The 23,207-nt window shown below is 33.2% G+C and overlaps 3 protein-coding genes across 6 annotated transcripts in view; 2 read left to right on the forward strand and 1 right to left on the reverse strand.

Moving 5' to 3' along the window:
• Nucleotides 1–6,351, forward strand: part of LOC117121343 — a 36,378-nt gene extending 30,027 nt beyond the window's left edge. For all 4 annotated transcript variants that reach the window (XM_033266502.1, XM_033266503.1, XM_033266501.1 and 1 more), the window contains 7 exons: nt 235–484; nt 884–1,043; nt 1,170–2,301; nt 2,449–2,553; nt 3,033–3,174; nt 4,755–4,853; nt 5,446–6,351. In XM_033266502.1, coding sequence (XP_033122393.1) covers nt 235–484; nt 884–1,043; nt 1,170–2,301; nt 2,449–2,553; nt 3,033–3,174; nt 4,755–4,853; nt 5,446–5,727 — 2,170 coding nt within the window. In that variant the 3' untranslated portion in view covers nt 5,728–6,351. The remainder of the gene's footprint in view (nt 1–234; nt 485–883; nt 1,044–1,169; nt 2,302–2,448; nt 2,554–3,032; nt 3,175–4,754; nt 4,854–5,445) is intronic.
• On the reverse strand, nt 6,351–14,539 carry LOC117121344 (ubiquitin-like domain-containing CTD phosphatase 1). The gene is given in 7 exon segments (XM_033266504.1): nt 6,351–10,606; nt 10,918–11,031; nt 11,612–11,748; nt 12,433–12,531; nt 12,854–12,969; nt 13,215–13,354; nt 14,345–14,539. Coding segments are annotated over 7 exon segments (963 nt in total). The 5' UTR covers nt 14,534–14,539; the 3' UTR covers nt 6,351–10,438.
• A 214-nt stretch (nt 14,540–14,753) lies between these two features.
• Nucleotides 14,754–20,588, forward strand: LOC117121398 (E3 ubiquitin-protein ligase RNF4-like). Its single transcript, XM_033266605.1, has 6 exons — nt 14,754–14,975; nt 16,108–16,231; nt 17,380–17,487; nt 17,619–17,787; nt 18,949–19,042; nt 19,254–20,588. The coding sequence occupies exons 1-6, from the start codon at nt 14,958–14,960 to the stop codon at nt 19,398–19,400; spliced, it is 660 nt and encodes a 219-aa protein (XP_033122496.1). The 5' UTR covers nt 14,754–14,957; the 3' UTR covers nt 19,401–20,588.
• The last annotated feature ends 2,619 nt before the right edge of the window (nt 20,589–23,207 follow it).

Consider the following 23,207-nt stretch of genomic DNA (forward strand, 5'->3'; position numbering starts at 1 on the left):
ATATTAATACCAATTAAAATTATCAGTAGGAAGAATAACTGAATAAACAATATTTATATATTTTAAAAATCTATTTATGCTCAATCGAAATAATTCACAATGCATAATATGTATTTGATATCAAACTGAAATCAAGTTCTGACAAAAAATTTGGCATCAATAAAAAAAAGTATAAAAAGTAATTTTCTATTTTATTTATAACTTAAAACTGTCATTTATTTTCACCAAATGTAGAGAAATTGCAACACAGTGGTACAAAAGTTTGAACAGTATTCTAACTGATATGGGACACGGAGCCGATGCAGAAGACTTAGATAACACCATACATCGCTCTAACACCGTTCCAACACCAGTCACAACAAAATTCAAGAGGGATGGCCGTAAGTCCTCTCCAGCAGCCATGGAAGATACATTTCATCCTTTAAAGAAAAAGACTATTGAAGTCATTGATGAAAATGCCATTCCAGAAAATAGAACTAAAAAGGTATTTCATTTTATCTTATTTGAACAGCAAATTAAAAACTAGTATCACACTGAAAACATAAGTATAAAAGTCTGAATGGAAAAAGTGATACCAAAATATCTTTGGCAACTTTAAAGTATACTTGGCAAACATTTAATGAAGATCCACTCAGTTATACTCTATAAATTTAAGCTTTGTTTGCATTATCATGTTTTATCTGATCAATGTATGATTTGCCCATATATGGACATGTGTGATTTTCCCATATATTTTCATGTGCCATAATGCCATATCACAACCATATGCAAAACTGGGGTCAGAAACCAGAGATTAGAAGTGTAGCATTTTCTACATCTATATACAGAATAGTACTTTAATTCCACTGTTTTATACAAAATATATATTTTTTTTACAATTTAGGATGATGACAGTGATTATTTAATTCCAAATGTGTCACAAGATGAATCAGAGTCCAGCTCCAATTCAACGTCTCAATCATCCACGCAGGATCCGTCATCTCCAGATTGGAAAAACAATGATGCAATATGCAAGTGCTGTAATAGGAACCATATTCAATGTGGTAAATTTTATAATCAAATTAAGTTAGTAAAAACAATCAGTAGGTTATTCAGTTTTCATATATATTTTTTCTTATTTTATAGAGATATTAAAAATGTTAACAAAAGGTTGGTTCTTCATATTACAGAAGGACCAATGCCAGGTTACATCAATATACATCAGGTTTCAGATTTTAATAAACATCAGAAACAACAACTTGCTCACAAAGAGGCGCTTTGCCGGGAAAGAGACCAATATATGACTCTGGCAGAGGTGTCACGCAAACTCCAAGAGAGAGCGATCCAACAAGGATCTGAACACATTCAAACAGGTTACAATCCCATGAAGTCTCCTTGTCTTCCACAAATGTCAACGAGTCAATGTAACATATCAACAGCAGGGGGTTGGCCATTAATGAATTCAATTTCCATGCCTTCAATACCGCCGCCAACACCCCCCAGACCAAAGAAACTAATGCAGCCTCAGCCGCAAAGTGATTCTGAAGATGATGAGCCTGCACAGACACGCCTGAGACTAAGAAGATCCAGTTCAACAAGTCAACTAGCTGACATTAACAAGTTCATGGAAGAAGCACCCTCAACACCACAGCATGAAATAGATGTCTTTCCACCATCTCTTCCACCAAGAGATTTCATCACTTCAAATGGTAACAAACTGATGCCAGAGCTTCCAATTATCAGAAGCAAATCCCCAACTTCTCGAACTGATACTCGGAGATTTGAAGGTTTGCAAACATCAGAATTCAACTCATCTTATGCACGTATGGGAAGAGGAGTTGCACCACCAACCTCTTTAGCTCTAGAACACAAATCTACTACAGCACATTTACTGACAATTAAATCTCAGTCACCATTAAAGATGTCTCCTCGTTCTCCAACAAGACACTTCTTCTCAGAATCCCCACCTCATTCACCAAAACTTGATGCCTTCTCTAATAGACGCAGATTATATGATCAGGATCCGTCTCGGAAAACATCCATTCCAACACCACCACCATCTCCATATGCAGAAAGAAGGAAAATTTCAGCTACCCAGAGCATAATCAATAATCGCCAACAAGCTGGGTCACCAACCCAGTCGAGGAAATTGAATAAGCTTCGAACACGTGGAGAAGTGACAGCACCAGTACTAGGATTCAGTATAGATTCACAAATGTCCCCTGTCCATAGGTCAGATATTTCAACCATTGATGTCACCGACAGACCTCTCCCACCCAGACCTGAAGGAATGGATGTTGAAAAAATCGTCAGAACCATGGAGTAAGTGAATCATATTTTAATTATGCATATTAAGTTTATAGTAAATAATCATATTTTAATCATGTTTTTTTTTCATTTCCTGCTTTATCACATTATCTATTTCAATTATTGTGCTTAAATTCATTTTAATTTTATTGCTTATTTCAGAACAGTACTTTGGGAAAAAACGAAGGAAGATGGAATTCCAATTCCAATTCTCAAAAGTGACCTTATCGATAAGCTGGCTCTTGTTAAATTTAATGACCTTGTTTGGTAAGTAACACCATACATTCATAATAATATTCATAATAACAATAAAAATAACAACAATAATTATAAAAAATTAAAAGTAAATAAACAAATAAATAACTTATTGTACAGGATTTTATTCCATGGCCTAGCAAATTTCTTATACCCTTTCACATTGACAGAAACATTACAACTTTTAACGATTAATAACAAGTTTGATATCCCAAAATATCTATAAATTCATTTCATACAAACATTGTCAGCCACACAAATACACACTCGGAAGAATAGAAAATTTACATAAATGAGGGTGCTATTTGTTAAGATTTTACTTTATACACTTGATTTTGCGGTGGTAAGTGCATTGTATAATATTTCTTCCTAATGTTCAACTAGATATAAAGATATAAATCTTGATGAAATTTATACTTTTTGAAATCTAAAAATTAAGAAATTTTGTATGTGTAATATTAATATCATCTCAATTCTTGTATTTTATTCAGGATTGCAGGGAAACGAAGTACAAAAGAACGGAGTACGTTGGACAAGCTTCACATTGGTGATCACTTATGGAGGATAAACGATCAAATAGTTGTGGATCCGAAAACGGCACAAGATATGATAAGAACTTCAGCTAAAGAAGAGGTAAGTGCAAGGTTAACATAATGAGGCTAATCAACTTAATGACATCATCAAATTGTGTGGAGTTGTTTTTTAAGAAAGTTAAGTCTTATAGCCTTGTAGATTATTGTACCAATACATGAAGGAGATGTGTTGGACATGGTGGTGCGTGGGTAGCCAACAGTCTATCTTAATGAATATATTAGTTTGTTGCACAACTGATGATAATAAGAAAATACATAATACATATATGTAGGTTGGGCCCTACCTAAGCTGGTGGAACGTTTCGTTTGGGTCTATACCCTAGCTGCACTGATGAGGCCTGAAAGGCCGAGTTTAAGTAGTCAGTGTAAGACCTCTCTGATACTGTAAGTATTCTTTCTATATATAAAATATATTGAAAAGATCGTTTTTATTTAAATATCAAAATGTAAATATACCTTGAAGAATAATATTAATAATCTTGAATTTGAGTCTTGTATGTAAATATTCAAACTATTGATCATTTTAAAGCCAGTTTTGTAATATTTGTGACATATGTGTAAATAAATTTTAAAAATATAAATATAATCAAGACCTGTCTCTTATACACATCTAGATGTGTATCATTGGACCAGCTTAGGTTGGGCCTAACTTAAACAGCCTAGATCCCACCACAAGGGGAAACCTTAACAATGGAGAGGGTTAAAAACAGTACTTTTATGATGGAATCTTGTACATTGCTGTCAACAACAACATTCAGACACAGTAATCAGAATGACTTATATCATATTCCATAAGTAGTTGTACGGTATTAGTTTACTGTATAAGCTAATCTTCAACAGATTTTCTAAAGCCAGCAAAACACTTTACATTTGTGACCATTGGATGATTTGAACTTGTATCCCTTACAATTTGAATAAGTGACTTGAAATTAGCACATCAGAGCATGTAAATTTATTGTTCACTTTTAAAAATACATCCACAATTTTATGATGATACACTGCGATTCAAAAATATACAGTCACACTTGTTAATAAATAGTCAGGTTAACGGTTATAAAGTGTCAAAGGCCAAAAGTACAATATAATATATTGATTTTTATATAACCTAAATTGTTCACTAGTTGCTTCAATAAGTAAACCACATCCCAAATGGTCTTGTGGCTTTTTTCTGACTCTTATTCCATATCCACTTCCAGATATCACAAGGACATTTAGCTTATGATGTTGGTATACAAAAGGAAGTTTTAGATTAATAGTACATGCTTCAGCCCACAAACGATTTGACTTCAAAATCTGAATGCAATCTGTGCATACCTATGAGACATCAAATTCCGATACACTTTGAACTTGACACCCACTCGTAAATTAATTATTGGTGTTTAATTGTTAAATCTCCACACATATCTATGATGAAATACTCTGATGTTGATAATAACAAATAAGTACGTTTTTTTAGTAGTAATAACAGAAACTCCCAGTATAAAAGACATAATATCTTTAACTCTGTATTATTTTTTTTTCTACAAATACATTTTATACGGTATATGTTTTTCTTATGTGAAGTTTTTTATTTTTTTTTAAACAAGCTAATTATTTAACAAACTGCTTTTTATTCTCCAGGTGACACTCTACATTAAGCGATTGCCTCATGCTAAAATTGTGAGAGTCAAAAGATCAAGCCCTACGAGAGACTGGGGAATAAAATGTGTTCAAAATGAGGTACGCACAATATTTTCTTATGGTGATTAGTGGAAGTTATTTTTTTTAATTTTGTAAAACTACTGTATGTAAACAATATCAAATTTGGGTATAACAATATCATCATATATGGATATGACATAACATGATAATGTGGATATATGTGTAGATCGCACTAATTTGTCACATAGATCGCACTAATTTGTCACATAGATCGCACTAATTTGTCACATAGATCGCACTAATTTGTCACATAGATCGCACTAATTTGTCACATAGATCGCACTAATTTGTCACGAACAACTTGCTAGTGTGGATTATTGGTGGACAAAGCTTTTCTTTCTGGGTAATTTTCATGTTTGTGTCTGAAAGCACCAATTTCTTTTACACTGCTGTACAATGAATATTAGTGGTAAATTAGTACTCTATATTATGATTTTAATTATTCATAGCTTTAAAATAAGGTGTGCACATCAAGTAAAAAAACTGATTACCAATAATAATTATTATATTACAAATTATTGTTATCTATGATTAATATACATATTTAACATCTAATTCTAAACATGGAATACTGAATATAAATAATAAATCATTTATCTTTTGATTACAGGTGAAAGCTGTGTCACCAAGTGGGCCAGCATTTGAAAGCGGGGTCACACCCAAAACCAACTGTGTCACAAACAATCGCCTTTGTGACTGGTGCATTACGGAAATAAACTTCAATTGGTTCCGGCTTACAGGGATCGGGAAAGATTCAATCAACAAGAAACTAGCGGAGATTAGCAACCTGGAATTGACACTTATCCTGCAACCTTCGGACTTTATCAAAGAGCTTAAGACACGCATTGAGAAACTTCCCAATGCGCATGTTTTTACGGTGTCCAGATCATAATAAAATGAGACATGGATATTGGAAACATTTTCAGAGCATGTAAAGCTGGGTGCTTACTGAGACCGAAGGTCGTTGGCCGACACGATTCTATGAAGAACGCAACGCTATGGCGCGTGCACAAGAGATCGTTTTTCATGACAATCTGTTCAGACTGCCACCGACAATCAACAGAGGGCGTTGCGTTGTCTAGGGCTCACAGAAAGCGTAGTTGGATTTGTTGGCCGGCGGTGGTACGACCTTTGTACGACACACAGCGAGTGCCCATCTTTATACGCTGTAAATTTCATAATATTTATAATTTGTTTATTGTATTAGGAGTTCTATAAAATTGTATGCATAATACTTTAAATATTTTAAAAACTTGTTATAAACCTGTGTGTATAAACCATATAATTTTCATTTTACATATTTTTTATTAAATAAGTTGCTATTCTATTCCACTTTGTTTAAAAGTTTAAGTAGTCAGTGTAAGACCTCTCTGATACTGTAAGTATTCTTTCTATATATAAAATATATTGAAAAGATCGTTTTTATTTAAATATCAAAATGTAAATATACCTTGAAGAATAATATTAATAATCTTGAATTTGAGTCTTGTATGTAAATATTCAAACTATTGATCATTTTAAAGCCAGTTTTGTAATATTTGTGACATATGTGTAAATAAATTTTAAAAATATAAATATAATCAAGACATGCCACTAAAAAAAATGTTTAATCTCTTAAAATAATTTAATAAAAAATAACAAGAGACACTGCATGCAATCCACATATTTTTTGATTCATCACATAAATATTATTAAATTAATTATTAATTATTATTAATATTATTATTAATAAATATAAGTAAAAGTTTAATGAAAGATATGTAAATGTATATTTATTAAGCAATATTTTCAATGGGCTTAAATCATGAAATAATAATGGGTAAAATATATACCTAACTTAACCGTGCCAAGTTTTTAATTCCTTGTTTTATGTAAAGTTCTTACACTGTGAACGATATAACTCTGACAAGAGTAAAAAAATAAACCATAGTGTCATCCTTAGCAACATTGTGTTTAATAATTAATATTGTCTCATCAGTTTCTTATCATCATCATATATTATAGTTGTATTATGAGAAACATCATTGATTTATCAATAGCATCACTGTCTTAGCAAAATCAGTCTTATCTATCATTGTCATTCCATAATCATAATTTTATGTAAGAATGATGAAATCAAAGAAGTTAAGAGAAGCCTAGTGATACAATATTTCATTCTTTATTCAAACATCAATGATGGTTAAATAAAGAATGAAATATAATTTTATTCATTATGTGACAATAAATTAAAACAATGATGGTAGTGATAAAAAATTATTGACAACCTAGACATGACCAAGCATAAATTGGTAGTCGCAAAGAAATGGATGAATGATGGCCAACTAAGTGGGCAAGTACAGTAACAGACAAATGATGGCCAAGAAATGGATGACTGATTGCCATAATATAATGGGCAAGTGGTGGCCAAGAAATGGATAAGTGATCGCCATAATGAGTGAAGAACTGAGTGATAGCTGAGAATATCATGGACTAGTAATGAGTTGACCATATAATGTCTGACATGTTATAAAGTAATGCAAAAAAAAAAAAAAAAAAAAAAAAAAAGTAGTTGAGTGACGAATGACTGATAAGACATTATTTGAACAGGAAGTAATGAACTATTATAAGGTTATGGGTTAAACCATACTGAGGTCCTAAAGTAGATGCTTAAATGATCATTCTGACAGGTCATGTATTCATCATTACAAAGCAAGTGTAATGTCTTTCACACTATAAGCTTAACAAGGTCATCAGGTACAATTACACCAATTCCATTACAGTACAAATGTTCAATTCATTTCAACATTTGATTGGTACGGATGAATATATAACATGATATCACATGTACATGTCTGGCATACTTATGAATTAGATATAATCTTACCTAATTGTGACTGTGGGGAGCCACAAACCATCAAGCACAGCATTAATGACTGTGAGATCTACAAGTCCCCGGGCGGCATGCCTGGGTTGAACTAGATGAAGAAACCGTTGTTGGAAATGGATCTTCCTTTGTGATTTTGGACTTACAAATCAACAAACGAAGACACTTTGAGAGTCCTACATATCAGCCTAGGTTTTGAGGTTCACTCTCTATAAAAATTGTTGAAGTACACAAGATACACTGCCCTGTAAGTGATTGTTGCAAACAATCAAAAACCTACTACATTCAAACCTCAAGATATGGGTTATGACCACATTACCATATCACATATCATGGTGAAAATATAATATATTTTAAAAAATAATGAAATTTAAAGTGGTCCTAGAAGGTATTTACACTTTTTACTCTAAGTAAATTATAGTCTTTTAATGAAGAAATAGCACTTTACCTGTAATATTATTTTTTTTAAGTGTCACAAAATATTATTAGGTTTTGTCCTTTAACCCTGCATAACATATTTTATTGACCTCCCAAGAGAGAATGTGAATTAGAATGCTGACCCAATATTTGTCCCAGAGGAATCAGCGGGATTGACACAACTAAGTTCTTGTGCTAATCAGACCTATTACCTAAGGGAAGGATTAAAATTGAATTAAAAACTAGTTAGAAGATTAAGGTGAAGATTAACATCATATGCATATCAACTGTAGGACAAAAAAAAAAAGAAACTACAACAAATATAGTAATTCATTTCCAGCATTATATTGGCTTAGTATGCTGCCAACACAATGAATTGAGTATTGTGAATATTTCATTCATTTCATTTCATTTATTTCATCAAACAACAAAAATGCAAAACAAAAATAACAACAGACCAAAAATCCGAGAAGGGATAAACGAAAAGCAAACTAAATTGCTGTACAAATTTTCTCCACTGATTTAAGGAAAAATACATGAAATAAATATTTCTGTTCTATGAAAGTCAAAATGAGCAAAAACAGCGTATCCAAAAAATTGAAAAATTAAAATCTGAAATTTATTCGCAGCGCAGCACAGCACAACACGCACAAAAGCAATGTACTATTACTCTCAAGGAGCCACTAGAAAAACCCAGATGGGTCATTCTGAACCCAAGTGGATATTCTCAAAAACTCCATGGGAATAACAATAAATGACTGCAGTAGCAAAGCGCAAACAGCGACAACAAAATAAGTAATACAGAATGGCTTAGCATATAAGCTAATTCGTAGTTTGAACTGCGCATGCCCGTATCAAGGTCAAATGACATAAACAATCATACATACAACATAGGTTTATGTCGACTGATCTTTGATACGGGCACATGCAGTTCAAACCACGAAATGGCTTACTGAGGCTACAAGTTAGACATTGTGGTGACTGAATGAATTTTATGGAAACCAGGCTAAAAGTTCCATCTACCTTATCTCTATTGTTGTATAATAGCTTACAATTGTGATTGGGTGAATAATACTCGGATATATATTATTATAATTAAATCTTGCGACATTCTAATATCTGGGGCGTACTATTACCTAGAGGATCTGTCTACTAAGAAGTCTACTGTGTCACCTGAAATTGAACTTGTGCGGCTGAAATAAAAGCAAATGCAACATGTCTGTATTTGACATGTGTTTTTCTGAGATAATGCTGCCAGGCTAAAATTAAATTTTTAATACAGATCCATGTTCACAATTTAATTTCTAACATTTCAAGCCAAAAATTAGAAGGTCAACATTTATAAGAATACACACCAGAATTAAGATCAGGTCCAAAAGAGGATTGAATAAAAAATGTTATTAAAAGAAGTGACCGATGATTTACATAACAGTGCTATTCCCCTTGGAAAATTTGCTATAGCGCCCTCTGTTGATAAATATACACACAGATTTTATTATATGACAAATCATGGAAGTTTAAATTTACAGAACTAAACATGTGAATAATAGTTGTATACATAAATACCATGTTTCTACCTGGGTAGACTACTACCCACATATATGTTAAGATTACTATGCAAGCATTGATAGGAAATAAATAAAGCATACATAATGACTGATTATTTGTTAAATTGTATTGTACAAAAGAATGAAAAAATGAAAGTTAATCAAATATCACATTAGAAGGTAGAGTCCAAGTAAAGCACAGGTGGGCAAAGGTGTGGCCCGACAGTGATTTTTTTGCGGCCCATGAAATTGAATTAAAAACCATATGTATGTGGCCTGCCAAACATCTTTTGGTAGAAAATACTTTGTTTTTTATGACCCGACACCAATCATCTGTAAAAAGTAATATTAAAATTGAGAATAAGGTAGTATAAAAACAGTGCATGAATGTTTTTGAAAGCACACTGGAAACATCAAAGTTTGGGTGCGGCCCTCTGTATAAAATAGAAAATTTGCTTTGGCCCTCCAACCGACTTTTATGCCCACCCCTGATGTAAAGAGACCAAGAGAGAACTCCATCAAAAAGATGGACTGGCAACAACAAATCCACAGGGGTTTACTTGGTATTAAAAACATAATAATTTAACAGGAAGCTCAGACAAAACATGGAGGAGAAAAAATTGTCACCTCGTGGACCAATCCTAGGAGGAGGATGACACTAATTAAAGCATCTAGAACTTACACTGAGTGGCGCTGGATTCTTCGAACGGTGGTCATATGACCGTCGTAAGACACAATAGGTGTCCAGCTTAAATGAATTAAGTGACTATTTTACCTCACTCTGGCTCATCCTGGTGGTGTCTCTTAAGACTGTATTTTTCCCAATGCCTGTGATTCAAACTGCTTAAGTCATCCAACGCTGCAATGTCTCTCAGATACCGCGACAGCCGAACTAATTCTCGGTCCGAGTCACGATTTAAGTGAGCCTGTCGGAAAGGTCGGATCTGTAAAAAAAAACTGTTAATTTCAGATGCCAGCAATACAAAAGTGAAAAAAAAAGCAATTGTTTTTTGTGCATAGTTTTTAATGTCTTGTTATTATGCATCTCATTGTACACACCTATTAACATAAGATGAGATAATGTTATATGTTGGAAAAATGTACTTTTAACTAAGATGTAAAAATGAATGTCTTTACTTATATGTTAGATTTTTCTTTGGTTGTTTTAAGACTGGAGAATAGACTCAATTCTGGAGTCATCTGCCATTATTGGGATGGTTAAAACAAATGGTATTCACAATATAACATTTCTTACCTTAAGTCCATTTTGTGGGTTCATAAGAAAATTACGTCGTATATCATCAAACATGATGGTATTCTTGCTGTTGTACTGTTCATACTTCCCCCAGATTACTCCTAATGGTTTCACCTGTCAAAGGTCAAAATACAGGTCAAGGGTTTAAAAAAAAACAGCATGGACCTAAAACAGAAAGGTCCACTGATTAATCTCAGATAAGAAAGTATAATACATACTCTTAGTATTGAAATGCACGCCATCGTGTTGGAATTCAATATTTCGACATTAATTATGTCATCATCAGGAATTATTTATGTATTCTGTTTTCTATATTTTGAGCTTGTTCTAGGAGACGGATCAGATACCTCATCACAATGTGATGATGACATCCTGATGATGACATACAGAACTATACAAATATTGACAGACTTCAAACTGATTGATGATGATGAATAAGAAAAGAGTCATGGAGATGTTAACGATGATGAGGTTGATGACACTGATAACAAAAATATTCAACTATATTGATGACAATACTGATTTGGTGAAGATGGTTATGATGATAGTTATAAATGATGATGGTGTTAATGAGGAAAATAATGATGGTAGTGATATCAATAATGATTATTAATAAGGTAATGTTGTTGATGATGATTATAATGATAATGGTGATATTAATTTTAATGGCGATGATAATTTTTAGTTCACTTACTTCAACTACACCATATTTTGGTGTAGTAACAGATATCATTGCACCACTATCTATGTAGAACACTATCTTATAATTAGGATTCTTAGTAACACCTAGCTCCTGCATCTTAGCTTGAATCCATTTCATACCAGTTGCAGCTGAAAAAAAAGATAATTTAAAAAAATATTTAAAAAAATAGAATTTACTTAAAGCCAAATATTTTGCAATAACAATATAGGTAGTAGTTAAAGCTTGGCACTGATATAGCATTTTCTATGTACAAAATGTCTCACAGTGCTTCATTATATCTCTCAGTAATGCTCCCTGATAGACATTCATAGTCAAAGGGATGGAAAATTCCTGGTTATTGGTGGGGAGGGGGAAGTGGAGTGGGCAGGTAGAATTGCATTTCTTAAAATTAATTTTCTTCTTTTCTGTTCTGTAGTCCATTTTATTATTGTTTTTTTAACTTTTTGTTTGATTATTGCAACAGTCATCATCATCATATCAATTTTTAGTCCATTATTATTCCATGTAAGCATGGGTAAGACAGTGCCGTATAAATTTCTGCTATTATTATTATTCTTATTTTTATTATTATGCATGAATATTTAGTTTAGACCACATACGTTCAACATAGAAAATATGCATCCTAAATTCTACTGTCTACTATTTATACGCCTGAGCAGAGGCAGAGGCAAAGACAAAGTACCTTACTCAAGGACACAAGCGAATAATCACCAAGTGCTTTAAACCAACACCTTATGACTGAGAACTCAAGCTCCACCCACTCTGCAAACTTTTCTTGCTTATGAACTTTTATAGTTTCTTTATTGACTTACACCAAATGACAATATCATAATGTTCATATGCAGCCGTCAGAAATTCATGTAAGTAGGGGCGCATTAATTCAACGGCTGTCTCAGCAACGGAGCGATGATCTAGAATAAGAAAATTTTTTTAAATATCATATAAAAAAATATATATATTGAACTTTGCTTCAACATTTCAGACAAATTAGTAAGCATCATCAGTTGAAGGGTTTCTACACACCAAGGTTATTATTATGCGCTTTATGAATATTCAATGGAGGTGTTCAAACATCCTTGAGCATTTTGTGGATGTACACTTTACAGCCACTTACGGGCTTACACCAAATTTATGACAAACACTTCTATCATACATATAAACCAGACGAATTCTTTATTAAAAACTTCCACTGTAATTTCTTTAAAAAAAAAAAACAGTAAAATGTTTGCTCACCAAATAATGTATAGTCTATATCGAGTACTAGCAGTTTCTTCCCTGGTCTAGGTGGGGAAATTTCCTCGATCTTGTAGTCACGTATTCTCCTCTCTATCTTTTTTAAAAATTCTTCCCTTTAAAAAAGGTGAAAAGAAATAAATAAAATAACTCTGCTGTGTACTAAAGAAAATGATGAACAATGGCAAGATATTAGAAATTACATATACAAATATAATAAATTATTATTACTACTATTATCATTACGGTTGTTATACTTACTTGATACTTGATATAAGTGGGAAAAGTTTGGCAAGCGCCTTTAAGACCCTGTGGCTGTTAACTTCTTATTATTTAACTTTCAATGTATAATAAAATTTACCTATTTTCAGTAAGGATAACTTCATCATCTACATCAAAGTCATCAATAACCTCAGGAACATCTTTGGGCTTTTCATTTGCAGAAGCTATGGTTTCTTCTCGTGTTCCCATCATCATAATTTTCATATTCGTATTATTTAACTTTCAATGTATAATAAAATTTACCTATTTTCAGTAAGGACAACTTCATCATCTACATCAAAGTCATCAATAACCTCAGGAACATCTTTGGGCTTTTCATTTGCAGAAGCTATGGTTTCTTCTCGTGTTCCCATCATCATAATTTTCATATTCGTATTATTTAACTTTCAATGTATAATAAAATTTAAGCTACATAATAATAATAATAATAATAATAATAATAATAATAATAGTAATAATAATCTTATTAAGGCCATGTAAAAAAAAAATAATTGGTTAGCATCCCCTCCCTACCATCAGAGGCCACCGACTCAATTTTTTTTTTTTTTTACAAAACACTCACAAACTCCTTTTATTCAGTAGGTTTGTTTTACCACCTGTCAGCATGCTAGCCAGACCACTTGCAGTTCTACGTATGCTCTACTGTGTTTTATACTGTAGCCACATGGCATCCATGATGGCTGTTGGAGTGAATTCTGCATGATTACATGGAGATAATTGCATTATTACTGTTATTCATAGGTAAAGTTTCTGCTTTCTGTAGATGAATTACATAATTTTTTGTATGTAATTTTGGTGTCTATTGTTTTCTTTTTTGTTTTGCTGGTTTTCCTTGCGACACTCTTTTTTCAGAAAAAAAAACACAACTGGCATCCGCTCGAACCGACATCCGCTCGAACTGACATCCGCTCGAATTGACTGGCATCCCTGAAAATAAGGCATTATTAGCCTTTTATTTTAAACGCCCACCATTTTGTATTTATTTTATGTTACAATTGGTAGCAAAATTTGTTTTGCATTGCCCCATCTTTGTTGAGATCTTTAAATGATGAGGGGCAAAAAAGCAACGCTTCCAGCCTCTATACAAAGTAAACCAAAGTAAAGTATATAGTATAGGTAGGCTAGGCCTAGCCAGGCTGCCACTGCCAGGCAGAGGGCCTAGGCCTCGTAGGCTAGCCCTCTCTATCTAGTTACTAGTAGGGCCTAGGCCTTGACTTAGTATAACGCTCTATCATTACCTTTGCACTTTAAACCAAGAAGTTTTTGCCTTTTAGGCAAAACCCCAGTAAGTGTTTCAATCGCTTCCTTTACATCTTTGATGGTTTGTGTGTCATTTAGATCCGTCAGAACATATTCTTGTCCATTCCACTTTATTGTTAAATTAATGGGCGCAGACATCTTAAAAAATATGCCTCGACAAAAAAGAATAAAAAATAACTTATACGTATGCAAATAAATTGGGTAATTTCAAATAAAAAAGCCAATCTAATTTTAAAATATTCCATCTGAATATTTTGAAAAAATTTTCAAGTTAGCCTTAAAAGTAATTTTCATTTGTTCAAAATTTAGTTAACACAAAATTGTTTGTTGGTCGAGTCCATTCACGAAATCTCAAAACAAAAAAACACTAGGCCTTACCCAGCAAAGAAGCTAGCTCGTCAAAACTGTCCAACAAATCAATCCATTCTGCGCCGTAGAGGTGTCAGTTTTTAGGCCTAGAGACTAGAATTGTTTTACAGAAGTGTTGATAAAGGTTCCTCTGAATTTTCCAATTTACAGCTGGTGGTGTTTTATACATTTCGTTGTTGATTTTGTTTTTATAATGAATAGGTCTACTAGGGTAAGCCCTACTTACGTTATTTATTTTTTTCTTGTAAGTGTAAGTAAGTTTAAATCTTAAATTAGGCTAAATAATTCTTTCTAGGCCTAGCCTAGGCCCTAGGCCAAGCAGAAAGGCCTTATCCAACTCGGCCCTTGTCAACTCAGCCCTTAACCGACTCGGCTCATAACCAACTTGGCCCATACACCATTTCAGATTAAAATATTCAAAAAGCAAGCTGTGCATGCTGTACATGTGTGTGGTTAATCTATTGCTGCTACATACAGTATCCATTATTTCGTGTTTTATTGTTAGGCCTTTTATTATGTTGCCAAACAATTAATGTGGTTTTAAGGAAATCCAGGCATTATTATGCTGCCATTAGTTTGCCAAAACAACAGTGGATTTTATTAGGTTTTGTGTAAGTCCCGTATAAGTTAATGATTAATGATTTAGATGGCATATATTTCGTTTTACCTATTTAAAACAAACGAATGTACATTATATATGCAATCATGTTGATAATCGTGTTGTTTTATCAGGTATTTTGCTGCAAATTAATTAATGTTTTTTTAAGCAATTCAATGGCATTAATACTGCGATGAGTTTGCGAACAAAACAGTGGATTTTGTTAGGTTTGTGTAAGCTAAAAAATCTTTTAAGATTCATATGTTTCATTTTATCTATTTGAAACAAGTAAACTGGATTTTATTAGGTTTGTGTAAGTTAATAATAATGTTTTAAGAATTATATTTTGGCTGGTATGGGCCAAGGCCGTGTAGGCCTAGTAGTATTCCTAGTTAAATAAAAAGGTAAAATAATCACAATCTTCTCATTTCACCCCTTGTTGGTAAAAAAATGGGTGAACATTAATTATTGCTGGTCTGGTACAATACAAAAATAAATAAAAGTTAAAACAAAGTGTTTATTTTGCTAGGTAGGAGGCTATTATTATTAGGTCCTAGGCTATGAAACTCAAATTTGCCATGTTTTAAGAAGTTAAGGTTAGCCTTTAGGGTTGGAGTGAGCCCTCATTAATAACTACATAAGCTGGTAGATACAGGTGTTTTAACCACAAGAATATGATCATTTGTATGGCTGCATGGTAAGGAATATGAATCCTAATTACAATCCAAAATTATTTGTTTAATAGATTTCAAGAAAGAGGAAAAGAGGTTGTTCATCAGATGTAGTTGGCAGTACATCAACAACAGACATCAACACAAGTATCGTAGATTTATCTAATGACGTTGACGATGAACCCGACTCGACAGGAGGTACTATTTCAAAGATAATAGTAAAAGATAAAGCAGTTCGCGATATAGTGGAATGCCCCATGAGGGCATCCATGAGAGCAATTTTCCTCCATCCGAGTGGCGGCGCCATATCTTTGATGGGTTAAGGCGTATTTGACTGGTCCTTTTCCGAGGAGTGATTTACTACTCGGAGCAGGGAACAGTGCTCGGAGTGTGCTCGTTAAAAAACAGCAAGGAGTTTGAGCCGCTCTTGTGAGGAGTTTGTGCAACCAGTCGAATTCGACATGTGCAGTTTGAGTTGAAAGAACTGCTCAAAACAGACCAGTTGAATACGCCTTTAGATAACTCTCTGATACATTTGTTTTCATTATTTTATATTATTATATATCATTATTATTATTTTCTCCACTCCATGAAATAATTTTCCTCCATTCTAGAGAGGGCGGACGTTCCATCAAATTTAATGCAAACTACGCAAAGCGCTCATTCTTCTGCTACTTATGTTCTTTGCTAGTACCTGTACTATTGTAGAAGCAGTTAGGAGCAGTGGGAACAGTTTGGTTTCCGAACCCAGGGGTTGGGTTTCAATCCCTCATTGTGCATTTAACCAGGGGGTGGTAGTGTGAAGTACATTGAACCTCTTGATGCTGTGGTATTACAGTATGTTATTACTAAGGCCAAGGATATGCCAAGCAGTGGACTTAATTACTATTCAAAGTGGCCGTCCCATCACAAGATGGCAGGGGCTGTTTCGAGATGAGTAGGGGTGGACCTCCTACTCATCTTGAAAGATGTACTGGGTTCTTTAAAGTGTACATGAACCAATTGTGTACACTGGGCCTACAGTTTATGTAGTCTTTATCCGAGAAGAATTGTTCCACCTCCAGAACCATAAGCGAGCAAGCCCTTCAAACCAGCCCTGATATTATGGCTGTAGGTTGCGGCGCCCCTGCCTTAACCACTCGCCCATTCAACTTGCCAAAATTTGCTGTTTGAAGCTCTATCTACTCTCAGGCTTTCTGTAACAAATCTGTAATTTGCATACCATATATGGTCATGATGATGTCATCACAGGTTTTTTGTCACATTCATGACACTTTGTAGTGTGGAAAGTGCTTAAAACTTATATGTCCTCTCACTGTATGCTTAAAAACACAACTTTAAATTAGTTTCAGAGCAAGTAGTGATAGATTTAACAATGGAATCACCATTATCAAGTTCTGTGCCATCTCCAGAGGTTGTTGACTTAACACAGCTGTCAGGTTCAACACATCACCGTAAGTAACTATACAAACCTTACAACCTGTAGTTTGTCAGTGCACTTTGTCCACCACATTCTTCAAAAAAAGAAAAAAAACTATAGAATGTTGCATAATACGTTATAATTCTTTAAATTGTTGAATTATAGATTCATCAAGACGACGAAGGTCGTATAAAAGGGGCAGAAAAAGGGAAAATCGACCTCCGTTGATGCACCATAGTACACATATCAATGCTATATCCTTCATTAGTGATGATAGCGACAGTGAGCTTGAGATGCTGCAAATCATCGGTTCATCCCCTACATTAGCAGAAAGGTATTTATTTATTTTTTGTGTCTATTTGACTTGACAAGAACATAATAAAACATTCAGGGACAGCTTAAACTCAAGCTCACAATTTTGCTTACAACTCTCCAAGACTGAGGCTGTCTTTCTTCCGGCTAAGCACCAATACTACCTGTAATTGTTTTGTTGAGCAGAAAAGAATTAAACTTGTATATTTCCCCCTGAATATGACAAAAAATCATAAAAAATAATTTTGAAATTGACTTGCTCATATTGCAGTACATACAAATTATTATTATTCAGTGATGGAAGTGTCTCTATCATTTTTTGCTGTAAAATTATGGGTAAACATTTTTTAAATTCACCAATTTTTTTGTTGATAGTGTATAAGTTACTTTAAAATGAAAAGTTAATTTCAATAATGATTTTTATGATTTTTTTTGTATTTTGCATGGGATAATACATATTTAAGCTTTTGAAGTTACAATACATTGTGTTGGCTGAATTATTATTGAGATTTTTTTTAACTGTTGAGAGCAAAGACAAAGTGTATGCTTATTGTGTTATACAGCATATCAATTGGTATAGAAATGATAGAAGAAAACCTAATGTATCATCAAATACAAGAAGACAAGACATATTAGTGATGACAGAATGAGACTAATACTAATATTATTACTATTTACCACAATATAATAAATAATTCTAGATTTATATAGTGCAAGGTTTATATAAGATTTTTTGGATTTTTAAATATTATATTACTGTACTTCACATGGTGGCTAAAGTACATTACACCCTTGTATACTGTAATTATAACATTTTTCAAACATCATTGAAAAATCTTGTCTTGTTAATATGATATACATGTAGATTTTAGTCTTATATAAATAAATCTACATCTGTATCTATGAAAAGGGTTTTGAAGAATAAAACAGAATGTTTTAATGTATTTTAAGTTTTGCCTTTACTCATTATGTGACTGGGTATATTAATTATAACATTTTTCAAACATCTATGATCTTGATGATATGATATACATGGAGATTTTGGTCGAATATAAGAAAATCTGTATCTATGAAAAAAGGTTTTAAAAAATTTAAAACAATTTATTTCAAAGTTTTGCCTTTTCTCATTATTTGACTGGGTATTTTTGGTAATATAACATAATGTTAATACTGAATTTTTTAGGACAGAAACATTAAACACATCTGCTGAAGATGCCTTATCACCGACAATGCGCAAAGAAATCGTATGTCCCATTTGTATGGAAAGTGAGCGACAGGTAGTGTCAATTTTATGTTGATGAAATTAACAATCATTTTTGTTTTCATTTCTTCATTTTCATGTATGCAGTATTAACTTCATAATTTTATTTTATAAAATAATTTCATCAGTTTTTGATGTACTTTGATATTGCATTTTTAAATTATAATTTTATATCTAACAATATATTTTATATATTCAAATTTATTTCAAATATTGGTATTTTGCAGATAAAACGTAGACGACAGTTGGTATCCACTGTGTGTGGTCATATATTCTGCAATAGTTGTATCACAAACGCGGTCAAGACACAGCACAAATGTCCCACATGTAGGAAGAAATTAACATTAAAACAATTTCATCAAATCTTCCTATAATATGGTGGGTAGGATACATCAACTTTGAAAACATGACTTAAAGTAGTTACAAAGATAGGATTTGAAAATTATCAAAACAGCGCCCTCTATCATTCAGTGCTGTATTGTATACAGCACTATATACAGTAGTGTATAATTAATACTGTTTACTGTAATAATCAAGTTTGTTGTTATACTGATTGAGGTATAGACATATATAAAGTGTTGGCTCTGCAACACATATTCTGATATGTAAAAGCTCTTCAACAATTTCCGGTGAAGACCAGTATCTCCATAAAACAAGAAAAAACTGGAATTTTTGGGCAGTTTAAGCTGTCACGAATATATTAGAATGTTATACCCAAAGAATTTGATTGTGTGTGATTACTTCTTTTGTTTGGGACTTAGTTGTGTAAATTGTTTAAGCCCCATGCACTGGCCGATGCCACCAGTTAATATACAGTGCACTGCTATGGTGTAATTGTTATATGTTTGGAGCGTGAAGCTAAACAGTGTAGTAAAAAGTATAATACTGTAGAAACAACACCCTATTATATAGTAAAATTTCATACAAACTCAAAAATTTATTTAGAAATTATGTAATGGCTTTATTTAGTAGAGTTCTCTCTTACAGATTGTATAATACTGTATAATATTCTACAGATCAATAAGGAGTTTGCTAATAAATGGGACCAAAACCAGCATTAGTAACTAAAAACAAGAAAATTGACTTTTTAATATATTCAGATTCTCCATATTATAAGCTTTAAAATGATGGTCATTTACTGGAATGTACATGCTATTGCCAAAGTTATGAGTAAAAGTATTATATGGCTTCTCTGTACTGAAGTATACAATACTGCCACATTTTTATGGACTTGTAAAAAAGCATATTAATGGAAATACTGTACGTATGTTAGTATGTATGTCTATACAAGCTTGTCAGTTGGTACAGAATATGCATGAAGAACGCATTTATAGTAAGAAACTCAAAATTATTTGCTGCGTGTTACTAGCCACTCACCTTAAGAATAGTAGGGGTGGATCCAGAGATGTCCAAAAAGGGGTGGGGCCAAAAATGGGGCTGATCAAGGCAACACTGCCCTAGGGAAGTCTTTGTTTTCTAGATGCCCGAAAATAACCTCTAAAGCATTTTAGGTGATCAATTTTTTTTTTTTTTGACTTTCCAAAAGGGAGTCCGACCCGTCCACCTATACACATCTAGATGTGTATAAGAGCCCTGAACAGCACAGCTCAGTTGCTAAAGTGGTGGTAGCCACTGTGTGTACAATAATTCTTTGAAATCCTTTGGTACCCGGTTTAATTCCATCCGGTGCGGGCTGAATTGCAAGTAAAAAAAGCGCACCGTTCTTCGGATGAGACGATTAAGCCGTGTGCAATATGGTTCATGTGCATGTTATAGAACTAAGTACACTCTTCGGTAATAAGTAAGGGATTGTCTGCTGGGGTAATGCCTAATCACTATTATAAGGACTCCACTGGAAATAAGTCTTTCAGATTTTCATGGGTTTATTCTTGGTGCTCACGAAACCAAAGTATAAAATTATTTAAATTCTCTTTCTAAGTGCAGAATGTTCTCACCAATGATTTCATGGCGAGTCTACATGTTTCTCTAAAAAAATCTGATTACCAAACTCCTTATTAAGCTATTTATGTAATAGGTGTTACATGCAATATTTTACAATGTTATACTGTCTATACTTAAAGAATGTATTCAATTTTGATGCAGCAAATAAATGTTTTGTTTGATCAAAATACTCATGTTCATGTCTTTTTATTAGTGTTGATAATCTGCAAATTCCTGATACAGTAATTATAATACAATCAACAACCAACATGATTCCATACTGTAAATGTATAGGTGCTAGCTTGTATGATAGCAGATTGCCATGCGCATCACACACGAAATCAACAATTCCAGTGCGATTCAAAACAATGACTAATTCTAAACTTGCCATTGGGACACTACTTGTACAGTAATTGCTTGTTCTGCTCAGGACAGGGATTTTGCCGTCCTGGCACCATGACCCGGGGCCCTTTCCAGCTTGGAATCACTTTACTTTAATCTGCATTAGTGTTTCTATCACTCAATCCATCCTACGCCTATGTCAACCTCAATACCATCATCATTGTCATCGTCATAATTATCGTCGTCATCACCACCAACAAGAATTAACTTCAGGCCCATACCGGCAATCTGTTATTCAAAACTCTAATACAGTACGTATTCACTGTAGTAATACTTCAGTAAAAGATACAGCCTGATCGATCAATTTATAAGCATCAAGGGCCCCGACTGTAATCTCGAACCAGGGCCCTTCGGAACCTAGTTACACCACTGGGTCTAAGGCAGTACACTCTTTGGAAATAAGTAGGAGATTGTCTCCCAGTGTAAAGCCCAATCACTACAATGAGGACTCCATTGAAAGTAAGTCCGTAAGTCTGTCAGACACCTCTAAATGGCCTGAAATAAAATTACAAATAAAAAATAAACTTCACTTGTAGGCATAATTCAAGACAATTAATAGGTTAATTAAAACATGCATAGCATATTGTACCCCTGTGTATTCATAACACGTTTTATTTAATTAAGCCTACATTTTTTTTTATATGTATTTTACAATATCCGTCAATTTATAAATATGATTAGGCCTACAGTCATATTGCATTATTAATGCGTTTGTGTTTCTTTCGTTTTACGTATTCATCGAGGAAAAAGCATATAGCCCTTAAACCTCATATTGAGATTTAATTGTGTAAAAGCATTGTGTTTGCTTGGGCACATATCATTTTTGGGGGGGGGGGGCAGATCATGGCCGGAACACATCCCCCACCACATATTTTTAAGGAGGTTGGTCCCCCTATGTTTCAACCGCAATGTAATTTCAAGTAAAGATGATGCCTGGAAGTAATTGAAACGACCCAAGTTTTAACGGAAAAGCGCTGTACAGTATTGTACATCTTTATATAGCAAGATATCTTTATCACTAATGTCTGAATTACTTATTTATTTTTTCATTTTTATTTATTCTGGTATAAAAAGACTCAAAATACAATTCAAGATTGAAATGAAGAGCTTACATAAAATCAATGAAGAAAAATACAGAAATATAAAACCAGCAATAAACATTGGAGAAAAATTTAATTATTATATTACTCGACAAGAGCGTGCATGCTTTTGTTATAATTTAAGAAGTATGAGAAAAAGTATAAGATTTTCGGCACACAAAGTAGGTAAAGTAAATACTGTACAATTAAGTATTATTTTTCGTGGTACAACACAGATTAAGTAGATCTCTATGATAGCCGAAAATCGCTGATAAAAGATCATGGTGATATTATGATGATGAGTTTTACTAAATTTAAGAGTGTCATTTACGGCCAGCTTTCTGCTTGAGGTATTATTTCTTCCCACCTCAGCCACAACAATGGCTGAGGTGGGACTCTCACACATTCCCGACTGCCAAATCCTGAATCCGCCCCAGCTATGGTACATTACACAGGTCATTTTGTTATCTGATTGCCGAAAATCGCTGATGAAAGATCATGAAAAATTTGTTGGTTCTTCATTCTGACTACAATGGTGTTGTGATGATGATAAATTTCACTATATAAGAGTGTCATTTCTGACCATCTTGAGGTACTATTTCCTCCAATTTTCAGTTTCCATCTATAGTAATTATTATACAAGATACAAGATACAAGTCAACTTTATTGTCAAAATAATACATTCTGAGATATTTGTTGTACATGACATAGAATCGTTCATAAACATATAGAGTGTTAAATAAAGATTTCTTAGAAAAT

The sequence above is a fragment of the Anneissia japonica genome, unplaced genomic scaffold (assembly GCF_011630105.1).
Source record: "Anneissia japonica isolate Jap-2015-1 unplaced genomic scaffold, ASM1163010v1 scaffold21_len1647178_cov195, whole genome shotgun sequence".
Classification (NCBI taxonomy): Eukaryota; Metazoa; Echinodermata; class Crinoidea; order Comatulida; family Comatulidae; genus Anneissia; species Anneissia japonica.

Bases quoted from the DNA above. Each gene is read 5' to 3' on its own strand.
- LOC117121398 (XM_033266605.1), top strand. The intron at 16,232-17,379 runs GTACTATTTCAA...ACTTTAAATTAG, and splicing joins TGAACCCGACTCGACAGGAG to TTTCAGAGCAAGTAGTGATA. The intron at 19,043-19,253 runs GTAGTGTCAATT...GGTATTTTGCAG, and splicing joins GTATGGAAAGTGAGCGACAG to ATAAAACGTAGACGACAGTT.